This window comes from Lepidochelys kempii, chromosome 3, assembly GCF_965140285.1.
Source record: "Lepidochelys kempii isolate rLepKem1 chromosome 3, rLepKem1.hap1, whole genome shotgun sequence".
Lineage (NCBI taxonomy): Eukaryota > Metazoa > Chordata > Testudines > Cheloniidae > Lepidochelys > Lepidochelys kempii.
This window is the reverse complement of record NC_136382.1, coordinates 171,578,041-171,598,304: the sequence shown is the minus strand read 5'-3', so window position 1 is coordinate 171,598,304 and position 20,264 is coordinate 171,578,041. Positions and strand designations below refer to the sequence as shown.

The 20,264-nt window shown below is 43.8% G+C and overlaps 1 protein-coding gene across 2 annotated transcripts in view; it reads left to right on the top strand.

The window, feature by feature from the left end:
• The first annotated feature begins 11,037 nt into the window (after positions 1 to 11,037).
• Positions 11,038 to 20,264, top strand: part of KCNG3 (potassium voltage-gated channel modifier subfamily G member 3) — a 31,848-nt gene continuing 22,621 nt past the window's right edge. The window contains exon 1 of one of the 2 annotated variants that reach the window (XM_073339053.2): positions 11,038 to 12,271. In XM_073339053.2, the coding sequence (XP_073195154.1) occupies positions 11,652 to 12,271 (620 nt within the window). In that variant the 5' untranslated portion in view covers positions 11,038 to 11,651. Of the gene's footprint in view, positions 12,305 to 20,264 lie in introns of both variants that reach the window. The other variant, XM_073339054.2, reaches the window with a different exon arrangement.

Genomic DNA, 20,264 nt, shown 5'->3' with positions numbered 1-20,264 from the left:
ACAGATGCAGGGACTAATTTCCTGGCAGGAACTATGAAAAACCTTTGGGAAGCTCATGGGGTAAATCACTTGGTTGCCACTCCTTACCACCATCAAACAAATGGCATGGTGGAGAAGTTTAATGGAACTTTAGGGGCCATGATACGTAAATTTGTAAATGAGCACTCCAATGATTGGGACCTAGTGTTGCAGCAGTTGCTCTTTGCCTACAGAGCTGTACCACATCCCAGTTTAGGGTTTTCCCCATTTGAACTTGTATATGGCCGTGAGGTTAAGGGGCCATTGCAGTTGGTGAAGCAGCAATGGGAGGGATTTACACCTTCTCCAGGAACTAATATTCTGGACTTTGTAACCAACCTACAAAACACCCTCCGAACCTCTTTAGCCCTTGCTAAAGAAAACTTACAGGATGCTCAAAAAGAGCAAAAAGCCTGGTATGATAAACATGCCAGAGAGCGTTCCTTCAAAGTAGGGGACCAGGTCATGGTCTTAAAGGCGCTCCAGGCCCATAAAATGGAAGCATCGTGGGAAGGGCCATTCATGGTCCAGGAGCGCCTGGGAGCTGTTAATTATCTCATAGCATTCCCCACCTCCAACCGAAAGCCTAAGGTGTACCATATTAATTCTCTAAAGCCCTTTTATTCCAGAGAATTAAAGGTTTGTCAATTTACAGCCCAGGGAGGAGACGACGCTGAGTGGCCTGAAGGTGTTTACTACGAAGGGAAATGTGCTGGTGGTGTGGAAGAGGTGAACCTCTCCATGACCCTTGGGCGTATGCAGCGACAGCAGATCCAGGAGCTGTGCACTAGCTACGCGCCAACGTTCTCAGCCACCCCAGGACTGACTGAACGGGCATACCACTCCATTGACACAGGTAATGCTCACCCAATTAGGGTCCAACCTTACCGGGTGTCTCCTCAAGCTAAAACTGCTATAGAACGGGAGATCCAGGATATGTTACAGATGGGTGTAATCCGCCCCTCTGAAAGTGCATGGGCATCTCCAGTGGTTCTAGTTCCCAAACCAGATGGGGAAATACGTTTTTGCGTGGACTACCGTAAGCTAAATGCTGTAACTCGCCCAGACAACTATCCAATGCCACGCACAGATGAACTATTAGAGAAACTGGGACGGGCCCAGTTCATCTCTACCTTGGACTTAACCAAGGGGTACTGGCAGGTACCGCTAGATGAATCTGCCAAGGAAAGGTCAGCCTTCATCACACATCTCGGGCTGTATGAATTTAATGTACTCCCTTTCGGGCTGCGAAATGCACCCGCCACTTTCCAAAGACTTGTAGATGGTCTCCTAGCGGGATTAGGAGAATATGCAGTCGCCTACCTTGACGACGTGGCCATATTTTCAGATTCCTGGGCAGACCACCTGGAACATCTACAAAAAGTCCTTGAGCGCATAAGGGAGGCAGGACTAACTGTTAAGGCTAAGAAGTGTCAAATAGGCCTAAACAGAGTGACTTACCTTGGACACCAGGTGGGTCAAGGAACTATCAGCCCCCTACAGGCCAAAGTGGATGCTATTCAAAAGTGGCCTGTCCCAAAGTCAAAGAAACAGGTTCAATCCTTCTTAGGCTTGGCCGGTTATTACAGACGATTTGTACCGCACTACAGCCAAATCGCTGCCCCACTGACAGACCTAACCAAAAAGAAACAGCCAAATGCTGTTCAGTGGACCGGAAAGTGTCAGAAGGCCTTTAACAAGCTTAAAGCGACACTCATGTCTGACCCTGTACTAAGGGCCCCAGACTTTGACAAACCGTTCCTAGTAACCACAGATGCATCCGAGCGTGGTGTGGGAGCAGTTTTAATGCAGAAAGGACCTGATCAAGAATTCCACCCTGTAGCGTTTCTCAGCAAAAAACTGTCTGAGAGGGAAAGCAACTGGTCAGTCACTGAAAAAGAATGTTATGCCATTGTCTATGCTCTGGAAAAGCTACGCCCATATGTTTGGGGACGGCGTTTCCACCTGCAAACCGACCATGCTGCACTGAAGTGGCTTCACACCGTCAAGGAAACTAACAAAAAACTTCTTCGGTGGAGTTTAGCTCTCCAAGATTTTGATTTCGACATCCAACACATCTCAGGAGCTTCTAACAAAGTGGCTGATGCACTCTCCCGTGAAAGTTTCCCAGAATCAACTGGTTAAAATCGTCCTTGAGATGTGGAAAATATTGTTAGTCTTTATGTACTTGGTAGTATATTTAGAGATGCATGTTGGGGGGCGTGTCATAAATGTAAAGGGAAGGGTAAACCCCTTTGAAATCCCTCCTGGCCAGGGGAAAGCTCCTCTCACCTGTAAAGGGTTAGGAAGCTAAAGGTAACCTTGCTGGCACCTGACCAAAATGACCAATGAGGAGACAAGATACTTTCAAAAGCTGGGAGGAGGGAGAGAAACAAAGGGTCTGTGTCTGTCTGTATGCTGGTTTCTGCCAGGGATAGACCAGGAATGGAGCCTTAGAACTTTTAGTAAGTAATCTAGCTAGGTATGTGTTAGATTATGATTTCTTTAAATGGCTGAGAAAAGAATTGTGCTGAATAGAATAACTATTTCTGTCTGTGTATCTTTTTTGTAACTTAAGGTTTTGCCTAGAGGGGTTCTCTATGTTTTTGAATCTAATTACCCTGTAAGATATCTACCATCCTGATTTTACAGGGGGGATTTCTTTATTTCTATTTACTTCTATTTTTTATTAAAAGTCTTCTTGTAAAACACTGAATGCTTTTTCATTGTTCTCAGATCCAAGGGTTTGGGTCTGTGGTCACCTATGCAAATTGGTGAGGCTTTTTATCCAACATTTCCCAGGAAAGGGGGGGTGCAAGTGTTGGGAGGATTGTTCATTGTTCTTAAGATCCAAGGGTCTGGGTCTGTAGTCACCTAGGCAAATTGGTGAGGCTTTTTACCAAACCTTGTCCAGGAAGTGGGGTGCAAGGTTTTGGGAAGTATTTTGGGGGGAAGGACGCATCCAAACAGCTCTTCCCCAGTAACCAGTATTAGTTTGGTGGTGGTAGCGGCCAGTCCAAGGATAACGGGTGTAATATTTTGTACCTTGGGGAAGTTTTGACCTAAGCTGGTAAAGATAAGCTTAGGAGGTTTTTCATGCAGGTCCCCACATCTGTACCCTAGAGTTCAGAGTGGGGGAGGAACCTTGACAGGGACCATGAAAGTACTCAATATAGAATATTGCTCATCATATACACTGGAAAACCAAGGGGAATTGTAATTGAATTGTGTGAGCTGAAACGAGAGACAGTCCTTATTACAACATCTCCCTGAGAGGAAAAAGAAATAAAGGAGGGGCTTATTGAGACTTGAAGAAAGAGCTGGGGTAAGGGCTGGAACTAAAATGTTAAGGAATTCTGGCTGGAAGGAAATATTACTCATTTGTGGGCTCACCAAAATATATTACTCAGACCACTTTGCAGCTGCCAATTTTGCCCAGAAGAGATATTCTTCAGGGAGCCTGTATGTGGAAAAACTGGTTAAGATTTTTTTTTTCCTTTCTGTTGAAAGTTTACACTGCCATTTTTTCTAATTGTTTTACTGTTTCATCCATCAAAACAGGCACTTGTTAAACAGACCTAATAAGTTTCCTTCTGGTTCTTAACTCTAAAGATCTCAGATTATTTTTTCCTTCTGGAAAAGAAACCAGTTTAACTATCAGAAAATGTTAGACAAAAGGGCAAAGAAAGCTATGGATGTACTTTAATGAATTAAAGATATGGATGTTAACAAGAAGACAGGGCACTGAAAGTATAAGATGACTCTTCTCCGTTTTGTTGAAGTCTACCCAGCAGCACCAATCTCTCAAGATGAAATAGCTTCTAAAAAAAAAAAAAAGTCATATTCACAATCTACTGGGGGAAAATTGTACTGATCATCTGATAACTTTCTGAAGAGCAATGTTAGGTCAGTAAGGAGAGCTTGAGACCTGTAGTATTTAAAAAATAGCACTATTAGCTTGTATGTTAGTGGAATATACAAAAGCAGAGACACTTTCCACAAAGAAGAAGCAGCCCTTTTGAAAGCAGACATTCTGTGCTATTACTGTAGCTCTTAACCTTTTACCAGTAGAAGAGGTAACACTGGATTTATTAACGTGCAACAGCAACCCGAACAGAGGCCACGTCTACGCTATGGGTGCTCCAGTGGCATATCTATAGTGCTGTAGATATGTTATTGTAACCTGGCAGCGCAGATGAAAACTACAGCAACAGAAGGGGTTTTTCCAGCATTTCCTACATTTCCATTGTAGGAATGCCAAGTGATGGTAGCAGTTCAACAGAAGCATTATTCCATCCACCTAGCGCATCTGTACCGGGGGTTAGGTTTGCACAGCCGCTGCACTCAGGGGTGTAGATTTTTCACACCCCCTGAGCTCTGGAGGTTTTAAGGTAGACTGAGCCTGAAATTGGAGTAGGGACCTTGAAATGACCTTTTCTATATCCCATCCACAGGGTTTCCTTTAACCTTAGCTTCAACATTGAAGATGTCAACAATTTGCACAGACAAGCAAGAAGACATCTGGCTTATATGGGTCAGAGATAAATTTGATTTGGAGCTTGAAATTAGTGACCTACTGTGTAAGTCTACTCACCAGAGGCACACACCCCTCTTTTCCTTTAGCTCCCCAGTCTGGCCTTGCGATGGTCCGCCTCTTTCTGTGACTCAACCCTCCAACCAGGTTACTTTTAGTCCTGCCTCTTCTGCTGAAAACCAAGTCCAACAGACCAATAGCCTGGCAGCATCATGCCAAACCTTTAGCCCAACTTCAGACTTTGGAGGCTTTCCAACTCTTGGCTCTGGGGTCTTCACCCCACCACCCTGGGGAAGCCAATAGGTGAACCTAGGCTCAACCTCTACCCTGGGTTCCAGGCCAGGAACTCTGTATGGAGCAGATAAAGTATGTTTGTGCAGACTCTTCTGTATCCCTGAGCTTCTTCCTACCATTGTCTGCAGCTGGGCCTATCTCACCATCTCTTCCCAGACTGACTCTTCTACACGTCCCCAAAAAGGGAAACGTTAGTTATGGGGAACAAAAGGTCCCATACCAGACCTACCAGCTCCAAGGAACTCTGACCCTAGTGAGCCCTTCTTTTACAGGACTAGCTCAAGAAGTCCTCTATCAGTCAACCACTAGTGAGCTGAACTCTTACTTGTTTAACTCCTCCTTCCAGACTTGACACCTAACACAGGTTTATCAGGGTGGGTCTGATTGGGCCCATAGGCTCTCATTAACCCCTTCTTGGTCTGTGTGCCCTATTATACCTGTCATGTTCTGACTGCTGCAATTGAAAGACACAGCTATTAATTGGATAGGCAAGTTAAACCATTTACTGTACATTTAGGGACAGATCCTAATCTGCTGTAATTTGGCAACTCTCCATTGAGGAGCTGTTCCTCAGTCACTGTTTCTGGGAAGGACTTCTTTATAAACAAGAGCAGGGAGATGTGGAATTCTGGTGTCCTGTCTGCTGAATCCTGGTTGGATTTTGTTTCCAGCTTGTTGGCGAGGTTGTTGGCAAAGTCCCACTGTTTTCAGCCATTTGACTGCACAGTTTATTACAACTAGGAACAAGGGAAATTATAGGAAGCTTAAGCTGTTGGTTTGTTCATTGGCATTTTCCCCTGCATGCACAATGGCAGATGGGGCAATGGCAATTCTGGCACTCCATTTTGTGTGCTCATTTGGTATAGTTTAAAAGTTCTGAGCAGCCCTGGTAATACATTGCAAAATCCACCAGCAGTGTTTTGGGGACAACCAGGTGACAGAGGAAGATATTTTAGTCTATTAGTCGCTGCCCAGTGCAAACTGAATCTCTAGAAATATTCAATCTATTCTTCATTTACTGCTTCTCGGCATAATTAAGATAAACATGGCCAAGCAATATATGCAATAACCTTAATACCAAAAAGTAAGGAACTGGGTTCTTTTCCAATGTGTCATCTTACTCATTGCAAGCTCTCTGGGGCAGGGACTGTCTTTGTGTTCGGGTTTATATAGTGGTAGCACAATCGGATCCAATCCATGACTACAGCTCCCAGTCCTGCAGTAATACAAATAAATAGTATTGGCAGAAGTCACCTCATGTTAGGCTAATCCTGCACTCCTTTATATCAATAGTGATATGCCCATTGACTTCAACAGGTGCAGGATCCAACACAAAATTATGTGTAAGGAACTTTTTAGTGGCAACCACTGTAACTAGATCCATATGATCACATAAATGAATTGGGAATCCTTTTATTGAACAAACATAGCATTACAGTCAAAACAGAACAGTGGCCCCAGCACAAAGCCAACATGATTTGGAAGTTTGTAGAAAAGATTTCAAATATATTAAATACCTTCATGATGTATTAGTACAACAAGAACTGTGAAAGGAGGTGCTGTTATAAAACCTTACAAAATGCCTATTCAAAGCTCCTGGGAAGTGAATGCTACAAGTGCATACCCTCAGGAAATTAAGGTAATTCCATGATTTAACATCATATTGAATATTTCCAGAGCTAAATATGGTTTGCTGAATAAGTGAGAAATTCAACTGCCTGATTGAACAGGTTTTTTTCATTATGTTTTTTAGACCAATATCCTTAGTCAGTAGCACTGAAGATTCATTTTAAACCTATACTGTACCTATGATGAAAAGGATCAGTACCATTTACCAATTTTTATGCTGACCCACTTACATTGTCTGGCTTGCTTGCTTACTTGAATTAGTACCGTCCTTCAAACTAGCACAGCTGGAACTACACAATGCACAATTCTGTGTTGGACTTTGTTTTTTTTTTTAAATTAAATCTCTTGCTCCTCTTATTTTCCTGGATATCTCACTTACAGCCTCACAGTTCTCAGACTCTCTGCTGACTTTCCTGAAACTAACGAATTTCTTATATCTTCCAAGTTCTAATCTCCTTCTTTTCAAATCTCATGAAGTTGTCACTCATGAGATATAACCGAAGGGGATGCTCTCACTGAAATCTCTGGAAGTTTTGCCAGTGATGGCAGTGAGGAAAAGTCTGGACTCCCAGCACCAGATTCTGATCTGTTGTAAATCCAGAGTAACTCCACTGAAATCAGTCAAACTACTCTAGATTTACTACAGTGAAATTGATGGAAGTTACTACAGATTTATCTGGCTCCAAAATTCCAAAAATCAGATCACTTACTGGACAGTTACAGCTTCTATCTATTTGGTTACAGACTTGAATTATTGCATTACCTGCTGCTCCAGTTAAGACAGCTAATTAATTTACAACTGTACATTTGTTGATGATACTGGCTAGCAGAATCAAATGTACATTCTGTTGAAAAGAACTAAACTATTTAAAATAATTTATGGAAAGTGAAAAATACATTTTGGGCCCTTTTGCAGATTAAAGAAATTGCAGTTTTCAGATTAGTTTGCTTTCTAATATGCAGCAATATTGTCCTTATGGAGAATTCTGTATTAGGTGTCATATTAAAAAAAACTAATTTATTTTAAAATATCATCTCATGTCATCAAGTGATCCACTGAGGAAAGTGAAGTTTGATTCTTGTATTCCCAATCTCTAATCATCCTTCTGCTCCCACAATACATCTTGTTATAGAACCACGTTTTCTATGATATATTCTCTAGACTTCACATTCCTAGCCATTCCTCTGTACTCATGTCTTAAAGGCATATTATTTATATACTGCTCTATGAATTAGCAGATAAGGTGCTAAAGGGGTAAGACAATGTATTGAAGCAGCATTTAAAATTACAAAGTTAGAAATGACTGGGTAAGTCATTATCAACATGAATGTGCTAACTACTGTCATTTGCAGCTTTTGAAACTATTTTTTAACCAGGCCTTGAGCAATTGCTCCTGAAAGTGTGAAATACAGAGGCATGTACCTTAAAGCAAAGGTGAAGAAGGTTAGTACAAAGAAAAGGAGTACTTGTGGCACCTTAGAGACTAACCAATTTATTTGAGCATAAGCTTTTGTGGGCTAAAACCCACTTCATCAGACGCATGCAGTGGAAAATACAGTAGGAAGATATATACACAGATAATGAAAAAATGGTTGTTGCCGTACGAACTGTAAGGAGACTAATCAATTAAGGTGGGCTATTATCAGCAGGAGGGAAAAAAACCCTTTTTTAGTCATAATCAGGATGGCCCATTTCAAATCGTTGACAAGGTGTGAGTAACAGTAGGGAAAAAATTAGCATGGGGAAATAGTTTTTACTTTGTGTAATAACCCATCCACTCCCAGTCTTTATTCAAGCTTAATTTAATGGTGTCCTGTTTGCAAATTAATTCCAATTCAGCAGTTTCTCTGCGTCTGTTTTTGAAGGTTTTTTGTTGTTGGAGAATTGTGACTTTTAGGTCTGAAATCGAGTGACCAAAGAGATTGAAGTGTTCTCCGACTGGTTTTTGAATGTTATAATTCTTGACGTCTGATTTGTGTCCATTTATTCTTTTGCGTAGAGACTGTGGTTTGGCCAATGTACATGGCAGAGGGGCGTTGCTGGCACATGATGGCATATATCACATTGGTAGATGTGCAGGTGAACGAGCCTCTGATAGCATGGCTCATATGATTAGGCCCTGTGATGGTGTCCCTTGAATAGATATGTGGACACAGTTGGCAACGGGCTTTGTTGCAAGGACAGGTTCCTGGGTTAGTGTTTTTGTTTGGTTGCTCATGAGTATTTGCTTCAGGTTGGGGGGTGTCTGTAAGCGGGGACTGGCCTGTCTCCCAGGATCTGTGAGTAAGGGATTGTCCTTCAGGATAGGTTGTAAATCCTTGATGTGCTGGAGAGGTTTTAGTTGGGGGCTGAAGGTGACAGCTAGTGCCGTTCTGTTACTTTCTTTGTTGGGCCTGTCCTGGAGTAGGTAACTTCTGGATCAGTGTTTGTTTGTTTGTTTTTTCCTCCTCCTGCTGATAATAGATAAAAGGTTAGTACAGTGATTATTACTTATCAAATAAACTGCAAGCAAGAAACCTTTAACTAAAGTCAGCACTTGATAGTAAAAATCTTTCCAGATACATGAAAATATAAACTAGCGTTTGTTATCCCTGAAGAAATCTAGAAAATCAATTTATTGTGGGACAATACATTGATTTGTATGCTTGACTACTTTTTTTTTCGCTCCCTAAATTAACGGCGAAAAATGGCTTTTACTATGACCTCTAGTGGACATAGTGCAATCAAGCATAAAAGTGACTTACCTTACAGAAACAAGGTGGGTGAGGTAATATCTTTTATTGGTACAACTTCTGTTGGTGAGAGACAAGCTTTTGAGCTTACACAAAGCTCTTCTTCAGGTCTGGGAAACTTAATCAGTGTCACAACTGAATACAAGATATTACATAATTCTTCCCAGTAGTAATGTGCACATTTGATCTAATCTGTCGCCTATCATATTGCAGAAAGATGACAGAAACTGATTAAAATCAAGAGCATTTATTTCATGTTCTCACTGTCTTTGAAATATTTTGTTACTAAACTGTAGGACTATTCACTTCTTTTTTTAACCTTTATAGGTGTCCTACAAACATCAGCTGTCAAGGTAAACAGTAACAAAACAATTTAAATGTATTTATTTTTATGGGTTAGCAGCAGCAGTAAAAAGATGCAATAGTAAAACAATGGTGTATTTTGTCCTTGCTGTTCCCTTTAGAAGTACTGGCTTCTGCCCAGGTTTGGCATCAGTTCTGAAGAGAGATACTCACTTGCCCTTCCTCTTGGGCAGAAGGAGCCAAATTCGGTAATACCTGGTGTAAACTGAAGGAGACGGATAGAGTTATACTTTGGATGAGCTTATTCCAAGCTGCTTCAGATGCTGATGACTATGTGCCTCACTTAGAAAAAAATCAAGGGAGAGGAAAAATAACGACCTCCCCCAACCATTAAATCCCAAACCAAGAAACTCGGACAGGCTCATCATCATCGTGCTGTAACAATGTGTTAAAATTCTGTTCACAAGGACAAACTCATGCTGAACGCTGGGCAACTAAGTAAGGCATGTCTTAGTAAAAACAAACATTCTGTACTGGTATAAGAAACAACAAGGAAGAAAAATGAAGATAAATAAAATCAGCGCATAAATACTCTACTGAAGTGGCTATAAATAGAACAGCCAGAAAGAACTGACGCTCTTGCACAGTTTCCTACGTTATGCGTGTGGTGGGCCTGTAAGAGGACAGACAGAAGATAAGGAGGGGGAGGAATGTAAGCTCCTAACCCTGAAGTGCATCGGGCACCTTAAAAAGAACAAACATGTCAGAATTCAGAAAAAAATGAATCCAAAAGATTGGTGTTTTCCCCTACCCCATATCCTCAAAGCTGTGTAGGTGTGAGCGCGCTCTGCCCACCTAATTCCCATCCCAGCGAGCTTTTAACAGCAGGCTCATCATCCCTAATATGAATGTAAAGCTACGATGAAAACAAAGAGCGCTGGTTCCCAGCTGGGTTAAACAAGCAGTGGGTAAGGTGGTGATCAAACGTTTCTGGGCCAGGGACTTTCAGTCACTTTGTTGGATACCGCCGGCTCTTTGCAGGCAACTTCTCCAACGTCTTTGTACGAAGAAAGCTGCCAGCAAACAAACGTGTTCTTGGTCTGAGTTTACAACCTCCCGCTCTCCGCAGGCTGCGGTGCAGAGTCCGACGGAGCCCAAGTCATCAGCTTTGCAAAAGTCACGGGCTCCCCCTAAAGCCACCCACTTCTGTTTTCCACCCTGCTCCGCTGCCTCAGGAAGAAGGCGAAAATGGGATGAAAGCTATTCGGGCCGAGTGCAAGTTCTGCTCGTGTGAAATATTAATGCGCCCGTGAAATGGAGCTTTTAGCCCACCGAAGCGCAGCCCTTTCGCAGGCAGGAGCCGGGGGGAATCCCAGCGGGGCTGGCGAGTAAATGACCAGTGATTCCCTGGGAGGCCTCAGTCCGGGGAGCCGAGCGGGGCGGGGCGGGGCTGGCCCAGAGGGCGGCAAAGGGAAGGAGAAGGAAAGCAGCCGCTGGGTGAAGCCCCCCCCAGAGCTGCCGCCAACCCCTGGCGGCGGGGGACGGAGGCAGAGGCGAGAGGCAGCTCCACTCCCTCGCTGTGCCAGGGAGGCAGGAGGAGGCGTGTCCCCTCCCCGCCGCCACTTCCCTGGCTCCGCGGAGCCTCTCTGTCTCCAGCTCGCCTCTCAGCAGACAGCGGGCGGCGGCAGCGGGGAGAGCGGAGGAGGCAGCGGAGCGGGGCTCTCCAACTTGGCGGGGCTTTCCCTTCCTCCCTGGCCCCGCGGCTGCACCATGCCCTCGGCGCCGCCTCCGCGGGCCGCCCGCAGCAGCAGCAGCAGCAGCACCACCACCACCCGGGCACAGGGAGCCCCGACGCCCGCAGCCGCGCCCAGCGGGCTCCCGGGCTCTTCCTCCGCGCCCCACTGAAGCGGCAGCTCCCAGCGCCGCGGCTTGCCTGGGTCTCCCGCCGCCCCGGGGCGCGGGCAGCCGCTGGCTCCGAGGGGGCGCACGCGCCTCTGGCCGCGCCCAGCCCCGGGGAGCCGAAGCGCAGGAGGGGCGCGGGGACCCTCCTCTCCCCGCCCGCGGGGGGCATCAGCCGGGGGCCCCGAGCCGAGGCCAGCAGCCGCCTCCTGCTCTCCCAACCCCCAGCCCCGCGCAAGCCATGAACTTTGGCCGGGGCCGCTCGGTGGTGTTGAACGTGGGGGGCACCCGCTACTCCTTCTCCCGCGAGGTGCTGAAGGACTTCCCGCTGCGGCGGGTGAGCCGGCTGCACGGCTGCCTCTCGGAGCAGGACGTGCTGGAGGTGTGCGACGACTACGACCGGGAGCGCAACGAGTTCTTCTTCGACCGCCACTCGGAGGCCTTCGGCTTCATCCTGCTCTACGTGCGGCACGGCCACCTGCGCTTCGCGCCGCACATGTGCGAGCTCTCCTTCTACAACGAGATGATCTACTGGGGGCTCGAGTGCTCGCACCTGGACTACTGCTGCCAGCGCCGCCTGGACGACCGCATGTCCGACACCTACACCTTCTACTCGGCCGACGAGCCCGGCGACGGCGGCGAGGACACGCGGCCCCCGGCCGAGCCCCCGCCCGCCGCCGAGGGCAGGAAGTGGCTGGAGAGGATGAGGCGGACTTTCGAGGAGCCCACCTCGTCCGTGGCCGCCCAGATCCTGGCCACGGTCTCCATCCTCTTCGTCATCGTGTCCATGGTGGTGCTGTGCGCCAGCACCCTGCCCGAGTGGCGGGCGGCGGAGAACCGCAGCGTGGAGGAGCACAGCAGGTACACAGCAGACTCAGTGAGGGAACCCTCCGGGTAGGACGAGTCACTTATTTTCCCACTGTCCAGTCCGGTGTGTCCAGTCCCGTGTGTCCTGCCGCTCATCCTGACAGTTAATGACTATCAATTATTGAGCACCCTGATACTCCACCTTCCACACAGCCAGCCCTGAAACTCCCCCGGGAGGGTAATGCCCTGCCCTGGTAGGGTTTGGATCGGAACCTCCTTGTCCTAGGCCCTGTGCTAACTCCCGCATAAAAAACCTCCTTACCCATGAGCTGACATTGTAATTAACAATTCCCTCATCTGTAAACTAGGCGGCTCTGAATTTCAATATTTATTTATTATAGTGGAAACCTCCTAAGTAACAAGGGGAACCTTGTAGCTATTCTTCCTCTAGACAGAGGGGGACAGATTCTAATCTCGGTTACACTGGAGTAAAATGGATCCTGCACCCCTTTTGCCCACCAATAATCATAACCCATAAGAATAATCCCTTTTAAGTCTGTGGGACTCTTTTATGAGTAAGGATTACTCAAGTGAGGAAAGGGTGTAGGATTGGTCCTCCTAAGTGGAGAAAAGCAAACTAAAACCCTAAATTTTAAGAAATAGATTTATTTTGCCCATTTTTGATTGTTTTAAAAAATTAAATGCAATATATATTCCATAAATATACTTACAAGGACCCAGTCCTCCAATATATACCGTACACAAATGCCCCGCTTCTGCCCGTTCTTAAGTATGTGAGTAACTTTACAGCCCTACATCCTGGCAGGACCAGATTCTATACATAGACTCATAGACATTAGAGATGGAGAAGGTCTGTTAGAGAAATGATTCTGTTCCCTTACAAGTGTATTATATAGTGTCCCAACAGATATTTAAATTGATGCCATACATTACATTTGATTTTAGCCAAAACACATTTAAAAACATTAAGGTTGTGAAATAAACAAAGACATACAAAATTAATATTGTGGCTTTCGGGTTCAATCCTGCAGGTCTTATAAATATGAGAATCTTTGATTCTGATCTCACACCAGTGTTGAACTGGTGTAACTCCATGGATGTCAGTTATTTCTGATTTAAACAAGTGGGAGAACGGACTCAAATGCACAGACTAAGTAAGAATTACTCATCTGAGGGAGTTTGACGTATACAAAAAAAAAAAAAATTCTGTTCCTCTTTGCTGATGGGGGATATTTGTGTGCCAGCAGAAGTTTTCATCCTCCACAGTTCAGCCTATCCTGCTTTTCTCTATAGTTAAGTCATCTTGTCATTATGAAATCAGTCTGTTGCCATAGAATTAATTGGTATGTGATATATTCTGTGCTAATAGTCAAATTCATTCCTTGGAAGTATGTTCATGGTTTCCATTGACTTCGATATATGTGTGCAGCTCCAAGTTCACTGTAACTGGGCCAAAGACTTCACTGCAGGATCAAATGGGGATGGAGATGGACTGAGAGGGAGTTGACTCCTGTTTAGATACAAATACCATGGGTAAAAATGAAAAGATCTATAATTAAGCTTGATATATGTGAAAGTTTCTGGCGGTTTAAAAGCTCGCCTTTAAATTGTCCCTAATTATTTCAGATATGCCCAAAGAGTAGATACCTTGGGTGATTTTTATATAAACTTATGTAGATACCTAACAGATAGAAAAATATGTGCTGACACACCTAAGCACTATTGACTTTACTCACAATAATTCTTGATAGTGTGCAGGTCAACTGTAAAGTTATTGCACTTACCTAAATGAGTTTTTATTTACAGCTAAGCGTTACATGTTTTATACTTAACTTTTAAACAAAACTTAATACCCCTTCCACAAAAATGCATTTATATAACATTACTCACCAGGGTAACCTTGTCACATGTATAAGTATTTGCAGGAGTGAGCCCTAGATACTAATAACATACAATGTGGCCAGTACTTGGGGAAGAGAAGGAAAAAAAATACTGAAGAGTGCTCTGTAAATAATTGGAAAAAAGCAGTATCAATGGTAGGTTGAGAACTATTTGTGATGCCATATGGAATTGCAAAGAACTGGCCTACGGGATAGGGAATCAGGGTTGTGCTTCAACAATGCCTATGCTGCTCTTGCAGGAATCTTTACTATCTAGCCAATGATGTAACTTGGTTCATTTGAGATATAACTTTATTCATATATTATTGCTTCACAGATGTTAATAGTTTAACATTGAACACATTGCAAATGGGTGCATGTTCTTCCTCCGGTTGCCACCATACTTATAGGACACACTAGCTGAGGTGGCATAGCTCTTACATAGAGTGGCTGTCATAATTATGCACTTCAGTACTAAAAACATCAGGAGCTGGAAGAATGTGAGTTTATTTGCAGCTAGTGTAGATCATCATAGGCACGTTGACTTCAGTAAGCTTGTGACAGTTTACACCAGTTGAGAAGCTGACTCTGAGAGCCCAGTCCTGCAAACACATGAGTATTTGTTACTTATGTATTTCCAGGATCAGACCCCAGCACAGCTGTTATCTGGGTTTACTGCCTTTCTGCTTGCTTACCTTTGAATTTACTTGCTTTCACTGGTATAGTTACAATTTAACGTTATTTACATTTAGAGCCAGATTTTCAAAAGAGCTCAGCGCTAAAGTTTTCCCATGAAATCCAGTATTTTTCTGAATGTAGGTATCTGCTGTGTTTTTAGTCTCTAGTATGTTCATTAATAAAAACTATTGGCCTTTTATCAGTGTTCTTCCTCCTCTTAAAAAGAAAAAACACATAAAAAAATACAGTGTAACAAAAACTCCCATTAATTTCTTTGGTATGAGGGACAAAGTATTATATTTTTCTCACAGCACTGAGCTGGTGACTATATTTCAACAATAAATGGAGATGTTATTTAAATAATTCAGAAATAAGAATCTTTTCATCTTCTTAGTGTATGCACAATGTGCCTCGAGTGGCATGTGACAAAGATTCATCACCGTATGTGGTCCACTGGTTGGATCATCAGTATCCGGCATGCACCAGGGAAGCTAAAGGGGAGCACAACATCCCTCCCTCACCCCCCATTTTCATAATGCAAAAGATCAGATGACTGCAAAAGTCCTCAAGATTGGCATGTGAAAGTTAAGGTATATCACATGACTGGCATTTGGCACAACTTTTTTTTCCTCCTGGATTTCACAGTGAATCAATTGCCTCAACCTTTAAATTCCATCAGTAAAGTTTAAAAAAGGCTTAATTATTTTTAATACCTATTATAAATTACCTTTTCATTAGCTTCTAGGATTTTCTGAAATTCTACTGGACTTTTATGGATGAGTCTTGCAGTCCTTTTGCAGAAAAAAGTTCCCATTTCAGTTAGCTGAGGAAGGACCGCAGGAGTAAACCCATTGACACAGTTTTAGGACAAGCTTTAAACTCTTTCCAGTGTCTTAAGTGCACCCCTCAGGTGACAAGTGTTTCTTCCTATGATCCAGTCTCTGTTGGACTGGATCTTTGGGTGGCAATTCCCTGTTTTACAACTATTAACAACAGGCCCAACTGTGTTTTGGGGCCTATATAAGCCCTTTTCCTCTGGGGACCTGTGACCAGCAAACTGAGTAAACAAACTTCTAAACAAATCATTATTCATCCATCCAAAAGGTACATAGCACACAGAGCAAAGGGTAAAAACAACAGAGGTCTGTATATATAGTTCCCCTTACCTACACCTAATCTTTTCTTAGAAGTTTAGTAAATTCCTTTCAGCCCAGTTAGCTCTGTCTCTGGTATGGGAGAGAGCCTGTTTGCTGCAGTTTGTGTCTTTCTCAGAGCATTTCCATTTTTGTCTTCCCCTGGGCAACTACTGAGAACCCACCAACAGGTAAATTAAGGTGCATATGATGATATTTATAAAGTATATGCTTAATTATTTCACTCTCTACAACCATACGTTGTTAAGTGCATCACTTTGCACAGCACTCCTAAGGTCTAATTGAAAGGCCAACTGAAGTAAGTGGAAAGACTCTCATGGACTTTAACTGGGTTTGGATCAGGCCCCTAGTCTTTGGATATCTAGATTAATCAGGGAGGGAGGTAGTTTATCTCCTGGGATATTTCATTATATTCTGGGGGCTCTCTCTTAAAAAGAAGATGAACAAGATAGCTAACTACCAGAGTATTTAATGCTTTTTAAAAATAAATTAACACATACAATAATTGCAATTAATTTCAGTGCCCACTCATTTGTGTCAGAACCTTGCTATTCCCCTCCCAATTCTTTACCTGCACATTCCTTATATATTTATTATGTTTCATTTTAAAATGTGCCCATCCTGATGTAGGCATCTGTAAACTTTTTATAAAACCATCAGTTTAGAATCAATATTGTAAGAGAGAGACCCACTGTCACACATCAGTAGAAAAAACTATGATGGTTACATTTGTCCTGTGTAAAGTAATTCTACAGTACAACAAAGAGATGCATTCTGTTTTCATTGGAAACCACAACGCTTCATTACGATTTTTCCCAGGCTATTTTTCAATTAAAAAAAAATAATTTATTTTTTGGAGAAGGTACCAGACTGGTCATCCCGGCAAGTGAATTGTTATCTGCAGAGCAAGTAAAGTATGGACAGAAGCTGGGCAAGCTTCCCCCAAACAGTCCTACCAATCAGCCTTGACCCCCTTCTGTAGGTAATACCACTAAGAATGATAGAGTAGTTCAGTCCACAGCCTATACAGTCCTCTGAATTTATGGAGACTGTTAGTAAGAGTGGTGTCTACTAGTGCCAACTGACACCAGTTTTGTGTACATGTTCAGATGTGAGTACCCATTCACAAGAAAAAGAACTGAGAGCAACAAACCTTTCACGTGGTCCTCTGAACAGCCATCAGATGATTATGAGTTTTGGTCATGACCATTTGGGTCAATATGTGACCCAGTAGTAAAAACATCTATATTCTATCAATCCCCTGGAGTCAGGTTCCCTTAAGTTAAAGCCATATCATATCCTCTCACTTCTGGGAGGGAGATAGAGGGCCTAGGAAACTCAGGGAGAGTCACGTAAGGGTCCTCTCTTAGGGAGAGGCATGCAGTATAAGAATTCCAAATCCTGCCGATCCCAGAGATTAGCAGGGAATGGGGCTTCTGGTTTGCAGTGAGGCTGCCCTCCATGGGGCTATTTCTAGGAATGAGGGAGTAGAAGTACAGAGCAGAAGTTATTACTGAAAACATTTCGCACAGCAATGTATTTTGTGACCTTGCTCTCCTCCTACCTGGTACATCCCACTCCTCAAGGGAGAAGAATTGTTCCAGGACTTCCACAGGCTGCTGTGGAGCAGACAGCAGCAGCCTCAGTCTCCCCTTCTGATGCTTTTGGTGATTTAAAGTCCTCCTCATAGACTCATAGATATTAAGGTCAAAAGGGGCCATTATGATCATCTAGTCTGACCTCCTGCACATTGCAGGCCACAGAATCTGACCACCCACTCCTGCAATAAACTTCTCACCTATGTCTGAGCTATTGAAGTTCTCAGATCATGGTTTAAAGACTTAAAGGTGCAGAGAATCCTCCAACAAGTAACCCGTGCCCCATGCTACAGAGGAAGGCGAAAAACCCCCAGGGCCTCTTCCAATTCTGCCCCGGAGGAAAATTCCTTCCCGACCCCAAATATGGCGATCAGCTGAAACCCTGAGCATGTGGGCAAGATTCACCAGCCAGATACCCAGGAAAGAATTCTCTGTAGTAACTCAGATCCCACCCCATCTAACATCCCATCCCAGGCCATTGGGCCTATTTACCATGAATAGTTAAAGATCAGTTAATTGCCAGAATCGTGTTATCCCATCATACCATCTCCTCCATAAACTTATCGAGTCTCCTCTTTGTTCCCCTGTGTCACACGGCAAATGGATATTTAGGGTCCTGAAAGTTTTTGATTTGTGGACCCATCTATAAACTGATCCTGTTATGACACTGAAATGAGAGCTGTGCAAAATCTTTTTGGGACTTCCTAAGCCTTTCCATTGCAGGTCATTTGGAGCCTGTCATAGACTCACCATCCTGGAGCACCTCCTCATGGCAAGACTCAGCATTGCAGCCCCTCTGTCTTACCCTCCTCCTCCAGGCTTCAGTGGTCTGTGCAGTGACTTGGCCCTCCACTAAGGTCACACTAAGAGTCCGACCCCTCCTAAGGTAACAGAATTCCATCTTGAAGGAATGAAAACTCTTCCACGTGTCCCAGACGCAGTCATCCACAGACTCTTTCCCCCTCTCCCCGACTCTGTACATCTCTTCTCACTCCCTTTCCTCCTAGGGCTTTCTCTCTGGAGGACCAATTTCTCTTAAACCACTGATCCTTGGGGTATCTTCCCTGGAGTCTCTCTTCTCCCAAGCTAGCTTCAGGAGTCTCCATTTCCCCAGCTGTCCTCTTCATTTAGGGACAGTCCCACAGCATAAGCTTTTTCTCACAGAGCAGAAACTCACACCTTCTCATATATGACTCCACTTCCTAGTGCCCTGCAGTCCCTCCTCTATATGAATGACCCAGTCTGGTTCTCCAGCTAGGTCTAATGCTCAATTACCTGTCTCCCGTCCAGGTGCCACAGAACTGACTAATTGAGCTTTCTGTCTCTCCTTAATCCTGCCTCTCCCAGTCCTGTTTGGAATGTACCCTATCACAGAGCCTTTACAACCTATTGTGCCAATTGGCCGTTGTGCATGCTCATTCTCAGAACTATTTTCCCAGGAAGAGATGCCCACCCCCACCCTTTTTCACATACTAAAATCATGGTTGAATGTGTAGAATGTAACCCCCAGTTAGTAAGTATGTATAACTTATGCTTTCCTAAGCAAGGTAAAACAAAAATAGCTGCTTTTCTAAACACCACCTATCAACAATTACCAGAGGGCATTTGTTCACGTTATAAAATAGATCTCTGCAAAATTTCAGTTAAAAAAACTTGAGCTGTATTTGAATCTCCGGAGCCCAGAAAATAAGTTTGAAACCACTAGTGTTTAGTTTCCTACCTTCACAGAACTTCAGAACACCAAACACATTTGTTTCCAACATTTAATAAAAAAGAAGAGGAGCTCCTTGCCAGGCTGAGATCCAGTTTGTCGTGTTTTAGCCTCAAACACCATTTTATAGCTACATTCTAAACTCCTTTATATATAGAGCACTGTGACTAGGTAATGGAACTACATACATCAGTTTAAATATAGGGACATGAATGCCTCTGCTATAACTGACTTGTCCGATGAGACATTCATACAAAGGTACATTCAGACTGGGACAGATTGTAGCTAGCCCTGTGTGCGGGTGCACCAGAGAACGAGAGGGTGCCGGGATCTGACATGTCCCCTTACTTCCTCACATAGGCTGGCCATAATGGGCATTGGCAAGATCTACTCAGGACTAGGTGCTGCAAACTTCTACAAAGTGGGTAGGAAGGGATGGTGAAGAGCTAGTGTTTCCCCATCCCCAGCAGCAGTGGTCAGAAGACAACTGCAGAGCGAGTGCACTCTGTACTTTCTTTAGGCACAATAACAGAACCCCTGGGAGCTCCAGAAGGCATTTTGGGTTAGTACCTTGTTACCTTGTTACTACCCCTAATGTGGGGCTGTGATCATGTATGACATAGTCTAGCCTGTTCAGATATACTATCACTGACAGAATGCAGAACTGAAAGATGTTGACAGGAAAGTTTTGAGAACACAGTAAGTCGAGAATTCCCAACCACTTCACAGATTCAGGCCCTGATTCTGCAATATTTGCTATTTTATACTTGACATTTTTCTAGTTTAATGCTGCTTTTATGTGGAAATAAGATTTTAGGAACAATTTAGGCACAAATGGATGTTGACGGACTTTAATCACATATTGTCTTGTCGTGTTTTCTTCATGTGTCCTGTTGACTGTGTATGTTTTATTCAGAAGTTTAATAGATGATAAAGCCACTCCAGTTAATTCTTTTTTTGAGATTACAGCTAATTTCTTGGAGAATATTCTAACGAAAAGACAAT